Source organism: Pteropus vampyrus, unplaced genomic scaffold (assembly GCF_000151845.1).
Source record: "Pteropus vampyrus isolate Shadow unplaced genomic scaffold, Pvam_2.0 Scaffold5, whole genome shotgun sequence".
In the NCBI taxonomy this organism is placed as follows: domain Eukaryota; kingdom Metazoa; phylum Chordata; class Mammalia; order Chiroptera; family Pteropodidae; genus Pteropus; species Pteropus vampyrus.
The window spans coordinates 8,339,236-8,361,479 of NW_011888786.1; the positions used below are offsets into that span (position 1 = coordinate 8,339,236).

At 37.6% G+C, this 22,244-nt stretch overlaps 1 protein-coding gene and 1 long non-coding RNA gene across 6 annotated transcripts in view; one reads left to right on the top strand and one right to left on the bottom strand.

Annotated features, from left to right (window-relative positions):
* SEPSECS (Sep (O-phosphoserine) tRNA:Sec (selenocysteine) tRNA synthase) overlaps positions 1-11,526 on the bottom strand; it is a 30,900-nt gene extending 19,374 nt beyond the window's left edge. Inside the window, exons 1-6 of one of the 2 annotated variants that reach the window (XM_011365296.2) lie at positions 11,377-11,526; positions 10,422-10,576; positions 9,128-9,246; positions 8,659-8,817; positions 5,957-6,110; positions 3,089-3,191 (exon numbers count right to left, since the gene is read on the bottom strand). In XM_011365296.2, the coding sequence (XP_011363598.1) occupies positions 3,089-3,191; positions 5,957-6,110; positions 8,659-8,817; positions 9,128-9,246; positions 10,422-10,576; positions 11,377-11,490 (804 nt within the window). In that variant the 5' untranslated portion in view covers positions 11,491-11,526. Of the gene's footprint in view, positions 1-3,088; positions 3,192-5,956; positions 6,111-8,658; positions 8,818-9,127; positions 9,247-10,421; positions 10,577-10,946; positions 11,265-11,376 lie in introns of those variants that run through there. The other variant, XM_011365289.2, reaches the window with a different exon arrangement.
* A 50-nt stretch (positions 11,527-11,576) lies between these two features.
* Positions 11,577-22,244, top strand: part of LOC105295580 — a 31,617-nt gene continuing 20,949 nt past the window's right edge. For 3 of the 4 annotated variants that reach the window (XR_002781880.1, XR_002781875.1, XR_896168.2), the window contains exons 1-3: positions 11,577-11,913; positions 14,102-14,233; positions 17,790-17,875. This is a non-coding gene — a long non-coding RNA (uncharacterized LOC105295580). The remainder of the gene's footprint in view (positions 11,914-14,101; positions 14,234-17,789; positions 17,876-22,244) is intronic. The other variant, XR_002781877.1, reaches the window with a different exon arrangement.

Here is a 22,244-nt window from a genome sequence, read left to right on the forward strand (position 1 = left end):
TATATAAACGGAAGTGTAGGTTGTTCAAAGCTAACTTCCTGGGGACTACATGTGCATACCAGAACGTTCTATATGCTCAGCATTGTCTTTTTGGGGTATCATTCTTAAAAAAAAAAAAGAGTCTTGACATATTTTAGTTATAGCTCTTCACTGACTATCGCATTACACCATCTTCTCAAGAAAGTATTTGCAGTTTAAGTACTTTGTCTTTTAGAGAAAAATATGGGGCTTTGGAGTCACAATGAACCAGATGGGCCATTTTGTAGCTCTCAACCTTGGGCAAGTCACTTAATTCTGAGTTTGTTTCTTCATTTGTAGAATGGAAACAATAAAAAAATGTACCTTAAATTGTTAGGATTAAGTTAATAAACTGTAAAAGTCTAGCAGGATGCCTGACACACGGTGAGTACTCAGTAAATGGTATACACCCCTAAAAAGAACTACTGGGAAGAATTAAAGCTAACTTTTAATTTTTCAGAATGTCTTGGAACAGCAACCAGCACTCAATATGATCCAAGTATTTATTTGATTTAAAGCAAGACCACACTATCTCTTTCCATGAGGGAAAAATAAAATGTTCGTGTACTGCTTTTTTTTTAAGAAATGGCAATTTTAGAAGGTAATACATATCTGCAACAATAGAATAGGTACATTTAAAAAATTCATTTGCCCATCTGTAAGCGTTATTTTCTAGCTAAAGTTTTAGTGAAACCACCCCACAAATGAAGAGAGGTGATGACAAATCGAGAATTCGTGATGCACAACCCCAAGGGCACCTCTCATGTCGTACCCTGGAGTTCATTTTCTTTTGGTCTTAATCTCTTAATAACGCCATCAGATTTCTCGTATTCGAAAATGTGTGAGCACCGAAACACTGAGCACTTCTAAATAAACAACATGTGAGGAAATGTTAAGAAATTATTAAAATGATCATTATCAAAATTTACAGCATGTATAGAACTATAATCTAAGTTTATATTGAAGTTTAAAAATTAAATATATTTTTCATTATGTTTTTAAAAGTTAATTCTAAATGTACACAATGCTTACAACTATATAAAAAACAGTAAATGTATATTAAAAAGAAAAAAGTGGGTTCATAAATTATTAAGAGTATTTGTTAAGCGAATACAGTTATGAATGATCATCTACTCCTTCCTTTTCTAAACCTTTAGTCATGCTGATGTATTTGACTTTTAAATGAATTGAGGCTGCTAAAAATCAAGGAAGAAGGAGAAAGGGAAAATGAGAAGAGGAATGATAATGAATCACTGGAATAAAATGGTTCATAAGATTTCCAGCATAGAAAATTATACAAGCTTCCTTTGCTACCATTCAGATTAGATATAATCTAGTCTAGAACTGTGACAACACCTTAGAAAGTTAAGGAATAATAGAAAAAGATACTAAGGAAATGGTAGTTTTCCTACAGAGATCTTAACGAACCCTGACATACCGTACTCTACCCCTGGACTTATGTTATATAAACAAACTTATTTCCTTATTGGTTAAGCTAATTTGAACAGGAATTTCTGTTACTTACAACAAATTATATCCTTACAACTAATTACATCTTTACAACCTTTGAGTAAAGAAATTAAGCAAAGCAGTATTACTGTCATATAAATCACATTTATATCAGAGATGATACTAGTAAACTCAAAATGATGAAAAATAAAAATATTTACTAGATTGGATCTACTGGGCCAAGGAGCATTCATCACGTTAGAGGAGGACACAGATAATCTGTGAATAACTTATGCACCCATAACACAAACCACATGTATGTCAAATTGAATATGTAATGAAAATCATTATGTACACAAATTATATCTCATATCATATACAGATATCAATCTAAATGCTAATATAGTATGAAAAATTAATCATTGTAAGTAAATATAATACTTCATTTATTCAATCAATTTTTCAGTAGTTATTGTCAATTATGTACCAAGTACTATTTTAAGCACTGAAGACATAATAGTGAACAAAACAAAGTCCTTGCCCTACCAGAAATTTAATTCGAATTACTGTCAATAACTAGACAATAAATAACCTATCAAATCGTGATAAGTACTACAGAGAAAAAGAGTAAGAGGCCATCAATTTTAAGAAACAAAATTATTTTATATACCACTAGGTAAGAAAAAAATTGCCAATTAACATTACAAGACACCAATGACTGTAAAACATCCCAATTTTTCAGAGATGTTATAAAGTGAAAAAAATGTGCACCTTAAAATTAATATGGTAAAACAGGAAAAGGGAATAGAAATGCTGGCAAGGAAGAGGAAGGTGTTACTTTAGATCAGGTGTCTGAGAAGGTTTCATTGGCCTAAAAAAAAAGTGAGGTAAGAAGCCATGCAACTCTCTAGAAAAGCAATCCAGCGCGAGGAAGGAACAAGAGCCTGGTGGAGTGCACACATGTGGTGTGACGGAGAAACAGTAAGGAGGCACCTGTGGCGAGAAAGAGCAGCGGAAAGTGAAATCAGAGAAGCTGCAGAGACCCAAAAACACAAAGCAGAGCAGGCCACGGCGGTGACTCTTATTCTGAGCGAGACGGCCAGCCAAGTCATATTTTCAAAATAAGACTCTAAAACAGATGTCTGGGATCTAGCTGATGCTTATAAAAATAAAATGTCATAAAATTTTTAAAAACTTGCTAACTCCATAGTTACATGCTAGAATGTTTATAAGTGAAGTCTTTTCTAGTCTAGGAAAAGAGGGTAAAGTGATTCTTTAAATATTAAATATAGGACAAATCATCAACATTGTTTTAAAAATACTATAATCCAGTATATTAGAAAAATGAGAATCCTGGTAATGAAACATCCTCAGAAAGCCAAAAACTAAGCTAATGAAGTATTTCTATGTTGGTTCTGACCTAAGCTATTAGTCCAATTGCCACCATACTACCATAAAATGACTTTTACTGGGTGAATATTGAATGTAAATTTCTAATGCTCCAGAAAGTAAAAGGCGCTAGATAACAAGTTTTACTATATCAGATTTTAAGAAAAACAGATAATAACCATATACTATGTTAAAATCCATATTCTCTTGACACATCCTTTTAGTCTCTTACCTGCTGAATGAGGTGCATACACTTTGAAGACTGCAATCCATAAGCATTGTTGACTATATGTGGAATGCTATAACTAGCACAAATCACAGCCAGTTCTTCTAATCTATAAATATTCAACAGAAAGACACAGTCGCACTGTGCTTTTGTAAATTATAATGTGAAAATTATTTTAATATTCTTAATGTACATTAGGAAAAAATGAGAAAACTGAAATTTCTACAGCAGTATTTAAGCATGTAATTCGGCAGTTTGGAAATACATAACAGGTACTTTAGAATAAACTTTAAAAAACTTTTAAATTGTTACCAATAAGTGACAAAATGTGTATTTATAAAAATCTGTATAGTTGGTAGCTTTTAAGTCACTTTAAAATTTCCTATATAAAAAGCAAGAAGCAGATTATTTATAACGACCCTTTACAAGGCTGTATATTCATGTTTAAATGCTTATACTAAAGCTAATATCTACAAAATTAGTATATTTTGAAATCTTAAGAAATCTCACATTAAACATCCTATAACGTAAAAAATATATTTTCAGATTTCAATGTATTAAAAAAATACAGAACATTAAAATGTTTCAGTACCAAAATAACATTTTCCAACAACTTGAATACTGAAGAATCTTTTAAATAGCTGCTGGTTTTAAGTTCACTCTTTTTCATGTGACAATTTTCACTTTCATATTAAGTCAATCTGAGAGTAACTTTATGCAAAGTAAGGTAATTAGATTTCAATTAGAGTATAATAAATGATATTCCTTTGCAAAATCAGATACTACTTGTGACTGAGGTCACCCCTAATGGAAACGTCTTCATCCTGTGAAGCTAAAACTAAATCCCATGGTTAAATACAATTAATTTAAAGAAAATATTCTTTCTATAATAAAAGAATTTTAAACCAAAGAATTTTTACACAATAAAAGTTCTTTCCCACAGGATGTATTTCAAATATATATAGTTTTCACATCCATTAATGCACAATATATTATTTACAGATGTGCATTAATGTTTTTAAAGTACAAATAGGAATAACATTATTTTGTTCCTCTGTCGGAAGTTGACGATTTACTTCAAGTTTTATGAATTAAAAACTCATTTTATCATTCCTTTTCATAAGTCTCACAAATCAACACAGAAAATCTTTCTGTTAAACTAATCAGGTGTTGTTTTTAACAAAACAGACCTGGGATACACACAGTGTTTTCTTCATAAAAGGCACTTTCACATGTTTGTGTTCTAATGAAAGCAAACTTTAATAATAAATTTCCTTGAGAGGAAGGCACCATAATAACATAAAGTACTATTTTAAAAAAATCACTTGTAAGTAGTTTTAAATATTCTGAATCGATCAAATCTGCTAATAGAGTATATATAAAGATATTCGACAAAAGGCAGAGACTTGAAAAAAATATTTTCCATGTGAATCAAACTGTATTCTAACTTAGAAGCAAATTTAAGGTATTTATTAATTAGAAGAAATGATACACTTCCTTTTTTTTAACCATTCCTTTGACTGATTTTGCCCTACAATGCTCTCTGTCCAATTAATGAACTAATAAAGACAATATATGCCCATTCAAATTAAGACTATAAAAGAATTAAGCTTAATGTAAAGAAATCAAATGTATTTAAATTTAATAAAATCGGAAATTCAACCATATTACTAATAATGGTGCATCACCATTTTCTTAAAGTTCACTCTTATAAGAAACATTCATCACATTACACCACTAAAAGGCAGCAGATGAAAATTCTGCTAAGAAAAATACAATTTTTTCCAAAGGAAGTAATACATTAAACAAAAAAAATTATCCTCAAGGATTAATAATCTAATGAGTATAAATATCCATATGCTGTTTTTGGAAATGTGATTTATTTCCATCACATTAAAATTTCTCTAGATAACAAAACCATCGATGAAAAATAGCATTACTATTTCAATGTAAATTTAAAATATGATTGGTAAGTAATAAATAAAGCATACACAATATAATCTTACAATCAAATTCATACTCATAATTGAGGCAAGGTAAATTTTCAAGAGCATGGCTTTAACATTGTCTCTTAAAGTCTGCCTATAATAAAAGCCAATATGCATTCATTACTGCCAAATGATGTGATTTCATAAAAACCAAAGTATAACTTGATGCTATAAAAATAATCCAAAGTCTATGTAGTTTTTACAAATTACTAGTGCTTCTATTCAAAATGTTAAAATACAACAGACTTGCTGTCAAAACTAGAAATCTGTATTCCTATACCTAAGCCTACTACACTTTCCAAATAAAAATTTGTGGCCATCCTTTGGAAAAATAAACATTTGCTTTTTTTATTTTCTTAAATATTTGCATTTTTTTCAAAATACAAAGACAATCACTATGTATACCTAAGTGTAATCTTCCAATTAAAAAAAATTCAAAAGGCAATAAATAATCCTAAAATTTTTTGTTTAAAATCTGTTAATGCTGATACGTATCATGCTGATACTTTACACTGCTTTCTATTTATGAAAACTATAAAATCAAAGAAGTAGAGGTAGTAATGAAAACAAGTAAATCCATCATGTAGCTTAGAAACATCTATTAAATAATAAGGAGGAAGATGCTAAGAGATCAGAAAACAGAAAAAAAGAAAACATGCTCTGCATTTGCTCCACTTAGTATTTAGTTGCTTTTCCTCCTTCTTTATCAAATTTTTATTTTCTCAATTATGCTGTTGCTCCACAAAGTCAATCTATTTTGTTAAAAGCATTCATTCACCTATTTACTGACAAATGTTACTTAAGCATCTCTGAGAATTACTATATATATGCATTTTATTTTTAAAATGATGGCCCCCCCAAAGGACAATATTCCTAAATCAGTTACCGATCAGGCACTCTTGGAGCAAAACAGGATGTAGTAGAATGAACACACAGAATGTTATCAGGCCCAAGTTCCTGGACTTTGGCCTCCACTGCTTTCAGGTTTGTGTGCAGCTCGTCACCGTCTAAAATGTTCTCTATCACCACAGGCTCAAAACCTAACCAAGCCAAACAGAAGTAAGATGTTAGTGTAAACAAAAATAAGGGAAGATCATGGAACTCTAGGAAGCAGTACTATTTCACACAAAAACTCTAAATATTTATTTTCCTTGATGAATCCTCCTCTAGCAATAAAGACCTGGCTCAATACTGGTATGAGTCAAAGGCAGGTCAAAATAATCTAAAGGACAACTAGACTACAATTAGGACCACAAATCTATTTAAACTTCTGATATGACAAGAAAGACTAATTTGGGGAAGGAAACAAAACATTAAATAGATATCTATAAAAGTAATAACACAGTCATTGATCACAAAAAGGATCATTTAATCCAGTTCAATTTCAGTACTCAGAAAAGTAAATCTACCCAGTCTCTGAAAACATTTAAGTTTTATTTTAAAGTTCACTTTATTTCAGAGATGGACAAAAATAATTCAAGTATTGAAACAAATCACAATCATCACCTTAATGTTTTATCTCTAAAGAAAAGTATAATAAATTTTAGGAGCCTACAGATCACTGACCCATCTCATAGCTTACAAGAGCCTTCTGTAACTTAAATGTAAAAATTGTTTTCCAATTTTCAACGGAATTAGTACACTTAACTAGCATATAATCAAAAGTTCACCCAAATAATAACTACGTGACCTTATATAGTAAATATTTAGGTATAATCTTAAAATGTTGTATAAACAATATATACACTAAATAATATACAAAGCACTTATATTAACCAAGTTTGTGACACCACTAAGTACTTAGGGTAAAAGTAAAAACTAAGTATTAAGTCTCAGAAATTGTATAAAATTAACCTGGGAAATTTTGCACATAATGTTATCATGTAGTCACATCTTCAGTGTCCCCAAACACCTAATCTCGCAGCAGGCTAAATTCATGGATTTAAGATTTAAAAGCTGCAAGAATTTAGAAACCATTTAGCTCAACTCATTTATTTCAAAGATAAGGGAACCAAAGTTCAGGAAAATTAAGTGGCTTCCCCAAGGTCACACAGAAAGTTATAGCAAAGTTAAGGGCAAATAGTTTTCTTTTGTGTTTTAGGATCCACATCAAGTTGTCTATATTCTATCTACAGAAATATAAAACTTCAGCCAGTATAAAATCAACATTTCAAATATGTTGATTCAGAGATGTCCAAGCTTTATATCTATACTTTCATAGCCATTAAAACAAACATATGAAACTTTAAATTGTAGCTTCCTGAGGACAGCTAATTTTCTATTATTTCTCAAATTCTCTCAACCTGACCTTATTTCAGCTTTCAAATACTTAAAATATTAGTTTTTTAAAAAAGACTACAACTATCTTGGTTCCTTAGAGGCTATCCTAAAAAAGAATAAACTGTTAATTGTAGTCCAAATCCTAACATCTTTTGGAACTTTCCAGTCTTCCAATGCGGCAACCTTTTCTATAAGTTTGGTTATCAATTCTTTGGTTAACAAGATATAAATTTATGCCACAACTTCATGCCACCTAAATCAGTATATTTTTAAAAGCCTATCAGTTTCTGCTATATGTTCTTACTATGAATCCCTTTACATGAGTTTTAGATTTATTCAGTTAATTATAGTCCTATACTGTTCATTTCATGCAACAGACTCTAACCATTTAATAACAACCTTAAATTCTCAAATTCAACTTGACTTAAGCAAGTCAAATACCAAAACACTAATTTAAAGGTTTTGTCTCACCTACACTTAATGATGCCTGTATTCTTGCACTTTGATTCATGGCAATAATTTACATATACTCCACTCATGTATATACAACAAACATTCCTAAACACTTTTTATGCTCCAGGGATTACTGTTATGTCATCCCATTTATCCTCGAAACAATCAAGTGAGGTAATCATACTCCCATTCGAAAGAACAGTAACAAATGATCCAGAAATTCTACTTTTGAGTAGCTACCCAAAAGAATTTAAAAAGCAGGGTCTCAAACAGGTATTTGTACACCCATGTGTGAATGATGCTGCATTATTCACAAAAGCATCATTCACAATAGCCAAAAGGTGCCAACAACCCAAGTTTCCATCAATGAATGAATAAACAAAATGTGGGATACACACACACGCATGTACATACACACAGAATGGGATATCAGTCGGTCTTAAAGAAAAAGACTAAAGCATGGATAAACCTTAAAGATATTATGCTAAGTGAAATAAGCCAGTCACAAAGGAAAATATAATTCCACGTACACAAAGGACCTAGAGTAGTCAAATTGGTAGAGACATAAAGTAGAATGATGAGTGCTAGGGAAAGGGTTAGTGGGGAGAGGTTGGTTACTCTTTAATGGGAAGAATTTCAGTTTAAGAGAATGAAAAAGTTCTCAAGATGGATGGTGTTGATGGCTGCACAACAATATAAATGTACATAATGTCATGAAGCTATACAGTTACTACCACAATAAAAAGAAATAGGAATAGGTTTAGTTTCTTTTCATTCAGCCATCTCTACATAAAAAGTCAGAAATGTCTCACTGTGATATGAAAGACATTATATATACCGCTTGTCTTCTTTTACCTGCAGTGATCATGCATTTAAAGCAGGACTTCTGGTCTATTCGTGGCCATATAATATACCTTGCCTTTGGTCGTTTGTGTCGTAATGTTAAGAAACACAGGGTTAAACTCATACCAGTTGCCATAGGCACTACAAAGCAGTTGGTCACTGCATGGACACCTAGGAATACAAAGTAAAACAGAAATTAGTTATTCCATTGAAAAACCAGCACCCTTCTTGAAATTATATACTTCTAGCAAATAAAGGGTTGTGTAGACGTAGAGCTTCTTCTGTACTTGGTCTCAGGAAACTTATAGCCAAATTCATCCTCCATGCTTATACCTCTGATTCTCTACATTATTCTAAAGATATATACAACTTTTCAAAAGATATTTACATCCTTTTTGGAAAGAGGTATTAATACAAGAAATTGGGCAAAGGAGTGTGTGGCTAGTTAGCCAAAAGTTTTAATGATTAACACAGTACATACCAGTCAACTTTATGATGTCCAAGACCAAAGAATTGGTAATTTTGTTCAAAAGGCTAGAACCAGCAGCTTTTGGTTGCACAGCAGAAATATCACCCGATCGTCCAATTCCATGAATTAACCTAAGCAAAAAATGGGTCAACAACTGGACAAAAATATTCAGTGTTCTAAGTAATCCACTGCATAAGTATACAAATACAATAACAACAACAACAACAACAAACAGAAGCAATACTTGACTACTGTAGATGTATTTTCATAAACTATTGATAATAGGAAAATATTCTATTAAATTAAAAAAATTCATCAATTATGCTGTGTTACTTAGTCTCCAAAGATGGCCGGCCACTGCCAATTCCTTTTTTCCCTATGCCTGTATGGTACTGCCACACCAAGAGATGGAGTCTAATTCCCTCCACTTGAATCTGGGCTGGCCTTACTGAGTTGCTTGGCCAGAAAGAATCTAGCAGAAGTGATGGTCTGGAAGTTCTGAGCTAGATCGTAAGAAGCCTTGAAGCTTTCCAACTAGGGGGCTCCCTCTGATAATCCAGATACCGTGCTGGGAGAAGCCAAAGCCACATGGAGGCCATCTGAGTTAAAATCAAGGAAAACAGTTTTTAAGAGTTTACTTGTATTTCACATTAAGGCTGGAGAACAGATAAATAATGTCATCTGAAATCACTATCAATTAAATGATTACCAGAATTGACGAAAAGCTTTCTAAAATAATGCAGTGATTTTAATAATTTAAAATTAAATACTTTTTCCCATATCTATTGCAGTAAAGCAAGGTACTTATAAAACAGATATAGTTTAGATGTAGATGAACAACGTTTTAAAGTTCTACCTATTATACATCATTCTCCAAAAAAATTTGCAATTGTAAAAAAGAAACATGGAAAACTATAAATAACCTTAACATATTTAAACTTTTACATCAAATAAGTTTATTAGTTTTCTACAAAAGAAACATGTAAAACTATAAACACCTTAACGTAAACTTTTACACAAAATAAGTTTATTAGGTTAAACATTCTTAACAGAATCAACAGCCAGTTTTGTTAATCACCCAGAACCTGACATGGTGACCACCACATACTAGAACTTTTACCTTACTGTCTCAAAAAGTACCTACTCAGATAAATTGTTCCCATCTCCGTTGCATCTAGTTTACATGCCCATTTGAACAAAGTAGGTTACAAAGGGACATTTTATATGATGAAAACTGCTACCATTGTTTTTAAACAAACAAAAAACAAAGCAAAAAAATGTTTTCACAAGCTTCTTGAAAAAATACCTGTAATGACGCCGAGCAACTAACGCAGATGCCACTCTCCCTTCCCTTTCTCCCACACCACAATTGCCCAGGAAATTGTTGCTATCCATTATGGCAAGCTCGTGTAGGAAGAGTTCAAGTGTGCTTTCATCCCAGCCATCTTCTGGACATTTGCCCTTAAAAACAAACAAACAAAAACTTATAATTATATTTAAGAAAACCATCGTTCCCTAGAAGCCTACCTCAGTGGCTTTTAAAACTTTTTAAGGTGTATTTTGCCATGCTCTTTGCTTTCAAAAATTCAGGCACAAATTTAGCACTCGAATAGGCAGTATGTTTACCCTACACTGTATTACAATTATTTGGATTGCAAAGTGATAAATGCACTCGATGAGATCGACTCAGATTTCAAGCTGCAGTATGTTAAAGTAACTGGAAACCAATAAACCTTAATTTCAACGAAGATTCTTCAAACCACAGTGTTAAAACTATGGGTTGTCTAAATTTAGTGAAATTAAAATCCAGAAATCCTGGCAGGAGCAAGACCTGTGAAGTTCCGAGGCAGCACTTGCTTCGGGTTGGTATATCGTGGTTTACAAACATGTGTTTCCCGAGTCCCAGGGAGGAGTGAAAGATGGGCGATGCGAACTTTGGCCTTTCCGCAAACAAAAAAAAAAAGGAAACCAACTGAGACTTCCACACACTTCCGCATCCCAAAGTTAAATAAAATGGGACTCAAAATCCCGAACCCACACGTGCCCTAGGAACACTCTGGGTTTTGCCGGCTTTGGTGAGGTTGAGAAGGAGCTGAGTGCAGCAAGTCACTATTGTGCATGTCAAGCTGAGACAGACTCTGGGGACAGGTCTCAACCAGCAAATAGGAGCGCGCGAGGCAGGACTCAGCACTACCAGGGAGGCGGGGCGGGCCTGGCAGCGCGGCGGCTCCGAGCGAGGGGGAAATTAAACAGCGCGGTACCTTCTCCAGAAGCAGGCGTATGAGGTGCTCATGAGAACGGCGGGCCTCGCAGCCCTGCCGCATGTAAGCCGGCGACACCAGCCGCTCGGCCGCCGCGAAGCTCTCGCGGTTCATGTCGGTAGTGGTGACTGTCCTGAAATAACAGTCAACAGACGACTGTCCTGAAATAACAGTCAACAGACGACACACCCGGAACGAGAATGCAACCGGCCTACTGGACGGTACGGCAAGGCCTTGGGTCAAATAGCTAAGTCTCGCTTTCGCGCATGCGCGAACAACCCCAGCTAGTGTGCTAGAAACTGAAGAATTTGGGCATGCGCAGGAGTGTCAGCGCGTTTGGTAGGCTTCAGATGCTGCTGAGAATTAGCCCCTCCTCGCTGCGTCTGATTGGTCTAATTAATCCCTGGTGTTCCTGAGACCGACTTGAAGGAGGGACTTTGCACTTGGGCAGAGGGGCTGAAGAAAATAAAGGGCAGCTGCGTGGGCTCCTCTGAAGGAAACCTTCTTGAGAGCACTGTGTTCCAGTCCTGTTGAACGGTGAGATTTGGGCAGTCTGTGCTTCAGCCTTACTTAGACCATGTTTCTCAGATCCAGAATCTTTCACCCTTATCTTTATAAGTCTCAACATTTAAAATTTCCTGACAACTCTTTATGAAATAGCAATGCCCCACTCCTTTTCTCTTTTGCACTACAGAATTTTTAACCCTAACTCTTATCATCACCACCTGTTACGACAGATATTTCTTGATGTACACACACACAGCTATGAATGTAAACTCCCCTCAAGAAGGGCCTTAGTTTTTGCTGCCATTCCCACCCCACCCACCCAAAGATGCCCCACCCCACAACGGTGCCCAGAATACAGTAGGTGCTAAATTTTTTTTAAAATATTGAATTGATGATTTACTTTGACCATTTAACAACTTAGCACTAGGTATCAGAGATATAGAAACGAAAAGGTAGGATCTCTGCCTTAGATTTCCTTGCAATCGTCACCTTAGGTGAGTACACAGTAATTCCTGATGTTGCTCTTGTCCAGTAGTGTGCTACAGCCCGCTTGCGCTGGTTCGTACTCACTTGCAAGAGCTGATTGTTAAATGTTCAGTAATTTCGTGAGTTGGTTTTTGAATACAGCTGCTCTTTAGCAATATATTATGTAACTTTACAATTAACTATTAAAAACAAAAGTAATAAATGCTCAAACTCATCACTTCGTAATTATTTTACTACATTTTACTATTATCTATGCTTTCGACATTATATCGATTGTATCTATATAGTGGAAATAGGATATAACGAGTGTACTGCTGCACATCTGTCCAAATCCTGTTTTAGTGGCATCATGTGGGAGTATTTACACCAAGGAAATCAGCAAATGCTGTAAATCAGGCCCTTACCTTCCCATCCCACCTCCCTAGGAATCTATTGTTTAATGTGTACCAACTCACTACTATTCCTACAACATGTGCTCAGGATATCCTGCCATTTAACAGCCATGCTACTTGTCTAATTTGCATTTCAGTTGTTAATTTTCTATCTTCCTTAATCAGACTCTGAGCTCCTGACTGACAGGACTGTATTTCATATCTGTATTCCAAGCACACATGAACATCTAATTGATGTTCAACAAATATTCGTTGAATGATGTAGATAATTTGAGAACCGTATAAAACTATACAGAAAGGTAAATCACAAAATATTGAGAATTTAGCTTATTTTTTAAAATAAGCATTAGCCTTAAACTTTGGAAAAGTTGAGTTCTTATTCCCAAAATGCAACTATTTTTACAACTTTTCCTTTAGAAAAGCCTTCAAAGCAACTTTTATCGATCACATGCAAAATATGCAAAAATCTCAAGATCCATCTTATAACTGAATGGACATACTAGGTGTTGTGCCAGCAGGTTGTCTCACATTGTTCACCAGTCTTAATTTGGAAGAATGTTTGTTTCCAAAAACTAAATCCATCAAGACATGCCTTCACTAAAAAACAAACAAACAAACAAAAAATCCCGCAGGTTGCAGAGACAATTTTAAAAGACATGCTCCAAAATTATTTTCATGCATTAACTCACCCAATGAAAAAATTTCATTGCCTTTACAAGATGTAACATGGTTAAAAATAGGTCCAACATTTGTAGGTCTAAATTCTGCTTGTCTCACTAGTTACATGACTTTTGATACATTACCCAGACTCTTGAGCTTTGCTTTCCTCATCTGTAAAATAGGGACAGCAAGGACATAGTTATGGTGATTAAATGAGATCTAACTTCTCAATGACATCTTCACCTTGATAGACTGATTATATAGATGAACAGGGGCCAGACCATATGTGATGAGAACCCCAATCTACAACCTCTGCAGCAAGTAGCCCAGGAAGCCAAACCACATCCCCTGCAGCAATCTGCCCAGAACAGTTAAGACACGGTCAGTGACTGCCAGCTTCCCAATTTTTTCACCTGCTTCCACCTCAGGACTAACCAGAGAAAGCCAAATATGCTCCCCAAACCAATGACATGTGATACCTGTTTCTAGTTAGCCCACTCCCACCTTCCCCTTGCCAAAACCTCCAACCTGAGTACACTTGAAGCCTTCTTACTTTTTTCACCTTAAAGCTTTTCCCCTCTCCTGCCTCCCTTTGAGTCTACCCAATGCAAATGCAATGCTCTAGCAAGCTCTGAGTAGTCTCTGTTTGTTATTTGGGTGGCCTTCATTTACTTCCACAGTTTTCCTGGAGACTCCACTGAGACACAGTCTGCACTGTCCATCACCAGGGACTTCAGCCTTCGACCAGATGTGGTACCCACAGAGGCCTTTCGGGTCTTGCTGCTGTGGCTTGTCAAGTCAGTGGTAACGTGGTAAGTCAGTGGCTAATATGAACTCTGCTACCGTTGCATTGAGTTCTTCAGCTCTTCAAAGTCAGGTACCTAGCTTCTGTTATTCGTCCACATTTATTTGGCATCCTTGTTGGAATCAAGCCATTTCCCTTCATCCTTTGGCTCTCTTTTGTACTTCTGCTTTGTCCTGTGCTATCTAAAAGTGTCGTTTGTCATCAGGAGAATCATAAGCCCTATAAGCTTATTGTCGGAGCTAGCCTCTCAGACCGGTGAGTTTACAATTCTCATCAGACTGACATCCATTTGGATAAACTTTTTTGTGAATCACCAGTGAACCTAGCTGAGGCTCTCCTTCCATCTTGATTTTTTTTTTTTTTTTTTATCCTAAGAATTTGCCTTTTATTTAGAGAGAGTTTACTCTAATTTTTCACCTGCCATGGGGCACAGATTGTCGGGTCTGTGTTCGGAGAGGGCCAACCATCAGGTGGGGGGCCTACGACACAAAGAACACAAGCATCACTTTAAACCAACTGTTGCCAGCTTTCCTGGGGTCATCTAAGGCTAAATCCTTTCCTTCTTTAGGAAAAACTGCTGTGCTTATGTGTTCTTATTACAATCCTAATTCTGATACCTAGCTCTATAATTGACGTAACTTCAGCAATGAGGATTTGGGCCTTCAGTGGCCACTCTGAGGAACATTTGACTTGAATAATTTTTGTATTTGATAGGCAGCTTAGAAAAGAAGGGGGATTAAGATTTATCAGGTCAATGGGCAGCTGTTTTTGATTGGTATTCAGAGGCCTCCAAAAGAAATTCTGGTTCAAAGATTATTTCACTAAAAGATTCTTTAGCCAAAGCTAATGAGCAATTTGACAAACTTAGGCAGCAACAAACTAGACTCATTTTCTAGTAAATCCTCCCTCTTCTGTCCTTCAGTTGCTTCCCTTTATCCAATATCCCTCTTTCCCTTTATCCTTCTGATTTCTCTCTTCCTCACCAATGTCAACTACTCCCTTCTCTTCCTCTTGACCAAACCCCCTACCTTTTCCCAACAACTCTGCTAAGACCACAAAATGCTAGTTGCCTGTAAAAATCTCTTCCTCCAATGAGCCAGGTATGCAGGCAACTGTAGAATTTAAACTTTAGACCCAAGATGAATTAAGAGCTATAAACGAGGATCTCTCAACATTCTAACAGCAACTATTCCTAGAAGAATTTAAAATTCTTTTGGGTGCATATGATTCAGGATCACCTAACCTATATCGGCTTGTACACATATTGGTCAGAACCTCAGATGCTAAATCTTTGATGGCAAAAGCTGTTTGAACTGGCCCAGAAAGCGATCTACAGCAGGGGTCCCCAACCCCCCAGGCTGGGACTGGTATCAGTCCATGGCCTGATAGGAACCGGGCCGCACAGCAGGAGGTGAGCGGCTGGCAAATGAACTAAGCTTCATCTATCTATATTTGCAGCCACTCCCCAGTGGTAGCATCACCGCCTCAGCTCCACCTCAGATCATCAGGCATTAGATTCTCATAGTAGCACCAGTTCCTGGTGCCAAAAAGGTTGGGGACCGCTGACCTACAGGATCTCTCCACGATAAATCTAGGGTCAAAAAAAAAAAAAAAAGCACGATAAGTAGGGCAAAGTCTTCTTAAAAGTAGCATCCCCAAACATTTCCAATAAAAATTGATTGGATCTTAATTCAGTCATACAAACAGGAAAAAAGATGATGATAGAGGAGAAAAATACCTTGTGATAACATTCAGGAGTTAATGAAGGTGCTAGCGTAAAAGCTTTCATCTCATTCTATCAGTGGAGTTAAACCTGAAACTGGAAGCCTAATTCAAAAATATAAATTAAAATGGAAAACAGCACCTTTGCCTGAATTAAAACACCTGTCAGAACATTTTGAGAGGGAGTTAGAATAAAAATGAGACAGAATCCCAAGTAAACTATGCTCTTGCAGATCAAAAAGCTAGGTGGCCCACTTCCCGAGCAACCATTTCTGTAGATATTATAAACAGAAGAGACACGGGAAAAAAGAATGTCCTAACTTATAAAAGGAAAACCAAGACAAAAAAAAAATCCCTTAATTTTGATAAATGAGTGTGCTCTGGAGAAGTAAAAACACTCCTAACATCCCAATTTACTCTTAAACACTCAAGTTGAATAAACATAGTCAGCCTCATCAATTCCTGGTAGATAGGGGTGCTACTCTAACTACATTAAACTCCTAATCTTCGCTCCACCTCTTCCTATCTCTCAAATAACTCACAGATATTTCCTATCTCCCAGCCGTTAACTGTAATCCCTGGGCCCTTGAATGAAAAATATTTCTTCTTCCACTCTGCCTTCCCCATTATATCGGGTGCATGCCCAGATACAGGTTTTAACATGATCTTCAAAGTCCACTGACATAAGAAAAAATAACTGGGACAGAACCAGGACAGTAGGTAGAACCTACCAAATATCCCCAAGATCCCTTGAAATCAGAAGCGAAGAAGAGTTCAAAGCTAAAGTCGAAGGCCTTATATCCGAGGGCTTCTCAGAGCCTGTACTAGCCATTGTGACACTTTGGTCTTGCCAGTTAAGAAACCAAATGGATAAAGATATCGATTTTTTCAAGACCTCAGGAAAATCCACAAATTTTTGTCCCTCACTTGCCATTAGTACCGATCTTGGCATCAATTCTACCTGAAGCTACTTGCTTCACTGTAGTGGACCTTTGCTTTGCCTTTTTCGATGAGCCAATCCAGGATACCACATTGCATTCAGTCATCATGTCTCCTTAGTTTCTTTGGTTTATGACAATTTCTCAGCTTTTTCTTGTTTTCCATGACTGACAGTTTTGAGGAGTACTGGTCAGGAATTTTCTAGAATGGTCCACAATCGGTCTTGTTAATCTTCCTTTCGTTTTCTATTTCCTTGATTTCTGGTCTTTATTATTTCTTTCCTTCTATTTTCCTTGGGTTTATTTCCTATTCTTTTACTAACTCTTAAGATAAAAATCTTAGCTCAGTAGGTTTACCCTTTTTTCCACTACATGCTTTCCCACCCCCCCACCCCAATTTCTCCCACCTCCCTACTATTGACAAAACCAACTGTGGTTTCTAAAAAAACCTAGGGTAAGGTGAAAGGGGGTGTCTGGGTCCGGAAGCCAGGAAAACTGCAAGGAGGAAGTTGAGGAAGGGTGGTAGATTTGCTGCAAGTGGCCAGAGAGGGAGAGAAGAGGTCAGATTTTTTTCTTTTTCTTTTTTAACATGATGTACTGGTATTTTATTTTATTTTTATAACCATTTTTCCAGATTTATTGAAATATAATTGCTCGTATTTACATTGTAGGTCAGATTTTCAATGGAGGTTTTGAAATGAAATGCTGTGTACTTGGAAGAAAATCTCCATCCTCCATGTCCCTCTGACATTCTTAGTAAAACAGCTTTTTCTTGTTAACCCACTCTGGGATTGGATCTACTTGGGGGATGCCTTGACACACTATATCCTGCTATAAAGGTGGGTGTAGAGTGAAATAGAGGCAGCTCAAAAGTACCTGCTTCCTTCCGACTTACACTAACAGGAGCTAACACTGAGCCTGTATGCCAGGTGCTGCTCTAAGGACTTTACCTGCAGTCACTCATCCAATCCTCCCAGCAACCTTATGGGGTAAGTACGATTTTCTTCACCCTATTTTACAACCGAAGAAGCTAAGCCTTATGGAAGCCAGGTGAGAGAGCACCGTTAGTCACGGGGAATAGCCCTGATGCACAGCAGGCTGTTTGGCTCTGGAGACTGTGCTCTTAACCACTCCCCCACATGGTCAGAGCCAAGAGGCATTCATTGCATGCTCTAGCCCAGCGGTCCCCAACCTTTCTGGCACCAGGGACCCGGGCTCCTATGAGAATCTAATGCCTGATGACCTGAGGTGGAACTGAGGCAGTGATGCTAGCGCAGAGGAGGGGCTGCAAATACAGATGAAGCTGCGCTTGATGGCTTGTCCACCCACTGCTCACCTCCTGCTGTGCGGCCCGGGTCCTCACAGGCCGTGGACTGGTACCAGTCTGCAGCCAGAGGGTTGGGGACCCCTGATCTAGGCTTTAGACAGGTAATTATTGCAGCTTCAAAGTTCTGTCCACTGGAGTGTGGATGGAGAGTAACAAGAATATAACCAGAAAGAGAGAGAGGACAGATAGCTGAGAAGTGTATTAAGTGATAAAGCACATTAAAACCCATGGGCAGAAAAGACCTCTCCTGTATTGGTGCTGGATTCATTGATGCTGAAAACCTAGAAGGCATCGCAGACACCTCCGCTCCGCCACCAATCAGATCTCATCCATCAGCAATGTTGTCACGCCCCACCCCACCTTCTTTCTCTCCACCTCCCCCGACCCTGACCACCTAGTCTAGGCCTCTGTCATCTCCCCTTGGACAACTGCAGGGACCTGTCTGCTTCCACTTTTACTTATCACTCCTCATTCCCGTCCACTTCCCACTCAGCAGAGAGAAGTATCTTTTAAGTATACATCAACTCACATCCTTCCCCTACTTAGAACCCTTCAGCAGTTTCCCATCACACTGAGAGTACAATCCAGACTCTTCGCCTTGACCTATAAGGCCCTGCAATGTCTGGCCCTGCTGACATCAAGCACTATCGTCCCTCTGGTTGGGCAGCTCCCACCTCACTCACTGACCTTGCAGAACCTGAAGCACACCAGGTTTTTCTCTTCCCACATGCCATTTCTATCACCTTAAATGATCTGCCCCTTTTCATTTTGCATGGCTGGCTCTTATTTTTTCTCCAGTGTAAATGTCACCTCCTCTGAGAAACCTTCCCTGACCACCTTATCTAAGTAGGAACCTAGTTTGAAGTAGATACTATATGTATATATTCACTTCAAATTCTTTTGAGTTCATTGTGCAGTGTCTGAATTAGAAGCTTCTGGAAGGTAGGAACTCTAACTTTTTAGCCACTCTTCCTAGCACCATGGCAAGCGTTCACTAACATTTTTTAGTAAATTAAGTGATAAGACTGGGTCCCAAAGATTGCTTACCATTCGGTGGTTACAGAATAAACCCAGACGTGGAAAGAAGAGAGAAAGCAGGGACCAGGGATGAATAGGTGACACCTCATGTTACAAGGGTGTTTTAAATTGAAGAGATGTTTTCTAACAGTAGAAGCAAATGGACAAACAGTGACGACACCAGTTTGTCATTGCATTCACATGTGTTCTAAAATGTTTGGGGTAGGGAAAATCCAAGTCTCTTAAGAAACACGGCAGGGTCTGGCTGTCCTCAACTTCACTAATGAGGCTGCTTAAGCAATTTGAAGCAGAATAACTTCTGCACCAAGGCCAAGTTTCAAAGAGCAGATGCAAGGAGAAGTGAGGGAGCAGTAGAATCAGTAACTAGGTTGCTCAGAGAAGTCTCCCGTGATTAGAAAAAGAAAAAAAAAAGTATTAATTACATTTTGCTGAGACTCAGAGAATTCAGAAAGCATGGTCTCGCCTTCATCTTCTCTATTTCGGAAGATGGAGAAAAGGTAGATACGGATGTAGCAGCAAATAATTTCAGACGTTCCCTGGGCTGAGTAAAGCAATCCTCTCTCCAGAGGGAAGAGAGGTAGGTAGAGAAAGCTTCCGCTAAGCAGGAAAACCAGAGGCAGTTAACAAAGTTATAATACCCCATTAAAAGCAGGAGCAAGGGAAAAGCTGCAGGAGACTTGTCAGAGTCTCTGAACTGGCCCAGAGCCTGGAGCTTGCTGACATTTGAAAGACAAGAGAGGAAGAGTGTCAGAGGCCTTGGACTTAGAGGGCTGGCAGGTGTGGAGTGGTGCAAAGGGGAAGTGGGCAAGTGGTGGCGGAAATCAGGCAGGTGGAGTTTGAAGCCTGGCTCCTCTCCTTTTTCCAGCATTAAGTTTGTGCAAATTATCTAATCTCTCCAGGCCCCAGCTTGCTCCTTCCTCTGTGAAAGGGATATAATAATAGTGAGGCGAAGGCAATGGTGAGTGAAAGGGCTCAGCCTAGCGTGTGGCACAGAGGGAGCGCTCAGCAAATGTGAGTCCATGATCTCTGCTGCTGCAGTCAGTTGTAGCCATGGTGCTGAGTAAACCACTAGACCCCGGGTGTGGAGAGTATGGACTGGCTCGTTCAGCCTCTTTTTCTGGGCCTTACCAGAGGCCGGACAGCTACAAACTGCATTTTGCAGACTCCCTCTCAACTACAATTCTTAATCCTAGAAGCAAATTAAGATGGCCAGTTAGATGTACTTGCATGAACACTGGAAGGTGGAGAGCATTTCCTGCTTCCTTAGACTATGCGTCGTCATTGGCCAGCTACAAAGTAGAGACATGGGGTCTTTTTTGGCCTCTCAAAGTCCATTTTCCAGCCTCCTGGTTGTCCAGGTGATACCAGGAACACAGCCTCAGCAGTGGGTTTCTCTGGCATCAATACCAGGAGGGGGAAGCATTTGTGACTGCTTTCACAGCCCTGGCAGTGGCCTCAGAGGTGATGGCACCCCTGGTGGGTCAGTTCTGCAGTATTCTGGAGTCACTTCTAGAAGCCCAGTCAAGAGCCCACACCCCAAGACCTCCTAATGATTTTGTAAACGTCTCATTCCCTATATTACATCCCTTCATAGTTCAAATATTTAGTCATGTCTGCTTCCTACACTCAAGCCTGCCTACCACAGAAGGCGTTTGTATTCCTTTCCTTCACAATCTCAATTTGCATGCCACATTTTTACAAGTGAAAAAAGAAGTTAAGACGTCATTCGCTTCCCCTATTAACATTATTTTTCCTGAGTTATTCACACCTACGCTGAGATAGACCAATCACTATCTCCCTGTATAACTAAGCCTAAGGCGTTGTCATCCCCTGGTGACAGCTGCCCAAACTGCAGCTGTAATGCTGGGAAGGGAATACTCAAAGTCAGAACAGAGTAGACTTTACAATTCCAAACCAAGAGAGTGAAGCCCAGTCAATATTGGTGTCCTTATAGAATATCGAAAATGGAGACGTCGAGAGAAGAAAATTTCCCCAGTATTGCCCAGGAGAGATGAAGCATCGATGACTCGATGTGAGTCTTCCCGTCATGTTGGCACATTCGCACATGCAGCATTTTGATCAGGAATGACTCATTGGTGACTGTGTTACTTAAAAATAGTCACTCCCATTGCAATGGACAAAAGTGCTTTTTGGAAGGAGGCAGAAGGTAAACCCTCTGCAACCTTCTCGTCTTAACTCAGTTTCTCTTTTGATAAAAGTTTACGGACCACCTGACACCTGTGTTGATGTGGTTGTCCCTTCTTTATATCCCTAGATGCTAATAAGTAAGCATTCTAGATTTTTTTTCAGTCTTTTGTGAGTCTGAAATAATTTCATCTACAATTCAGTTCTGCAGAACCTGGAAACTGTACTACAGAGAACTGAGAACAATTTGTCAACCTACAGACCTGAGTCAAATCTGAGCTCATCTCTATGAGAAGCCCATTGACCCTGAGCCCTTATTTTACCCCCAAAGCCTGACTTGCATTCCCAATAATCAGACAAATATACACTCCTTGGTCAGTTCTTAATTATCTGCATGTGGCTTATTCAAAAATAAAAATTATTTTTATTCCGTGAGGAAAGTAGTTGAAAAGGCCAAGCTCTGAGTTCAAGAAATGAGTTTAAATCCTGACTGCACCTTTTTGAATCTGTGATCTTGGACAAGTTACTTCATTTCTCTGTGTTTCACTTTCTTAATCTATAAAAAAAAAAGGAGGAGCAAATAAGAATTCCTACTTTGTATGAGATAAAAGATATATAAAGTAACTGCATTTAATAAATAGTGGCACTCAGTAAATAGTAGCAATTGATATTGTGTGCTGGATGCTACAAGAATGCAAAAATGAGCAAGGCACAAACAAAACTCTTTAGAAATATTTGATCTAGTAAGCGAGGATGCAACCTGTACCGCAGTGACGGAACGAGATGTGCCATGTCTGACAATCTCATCCAATTTAGACATCAAGCTTCAGTAGGAGGTAACATTGGAA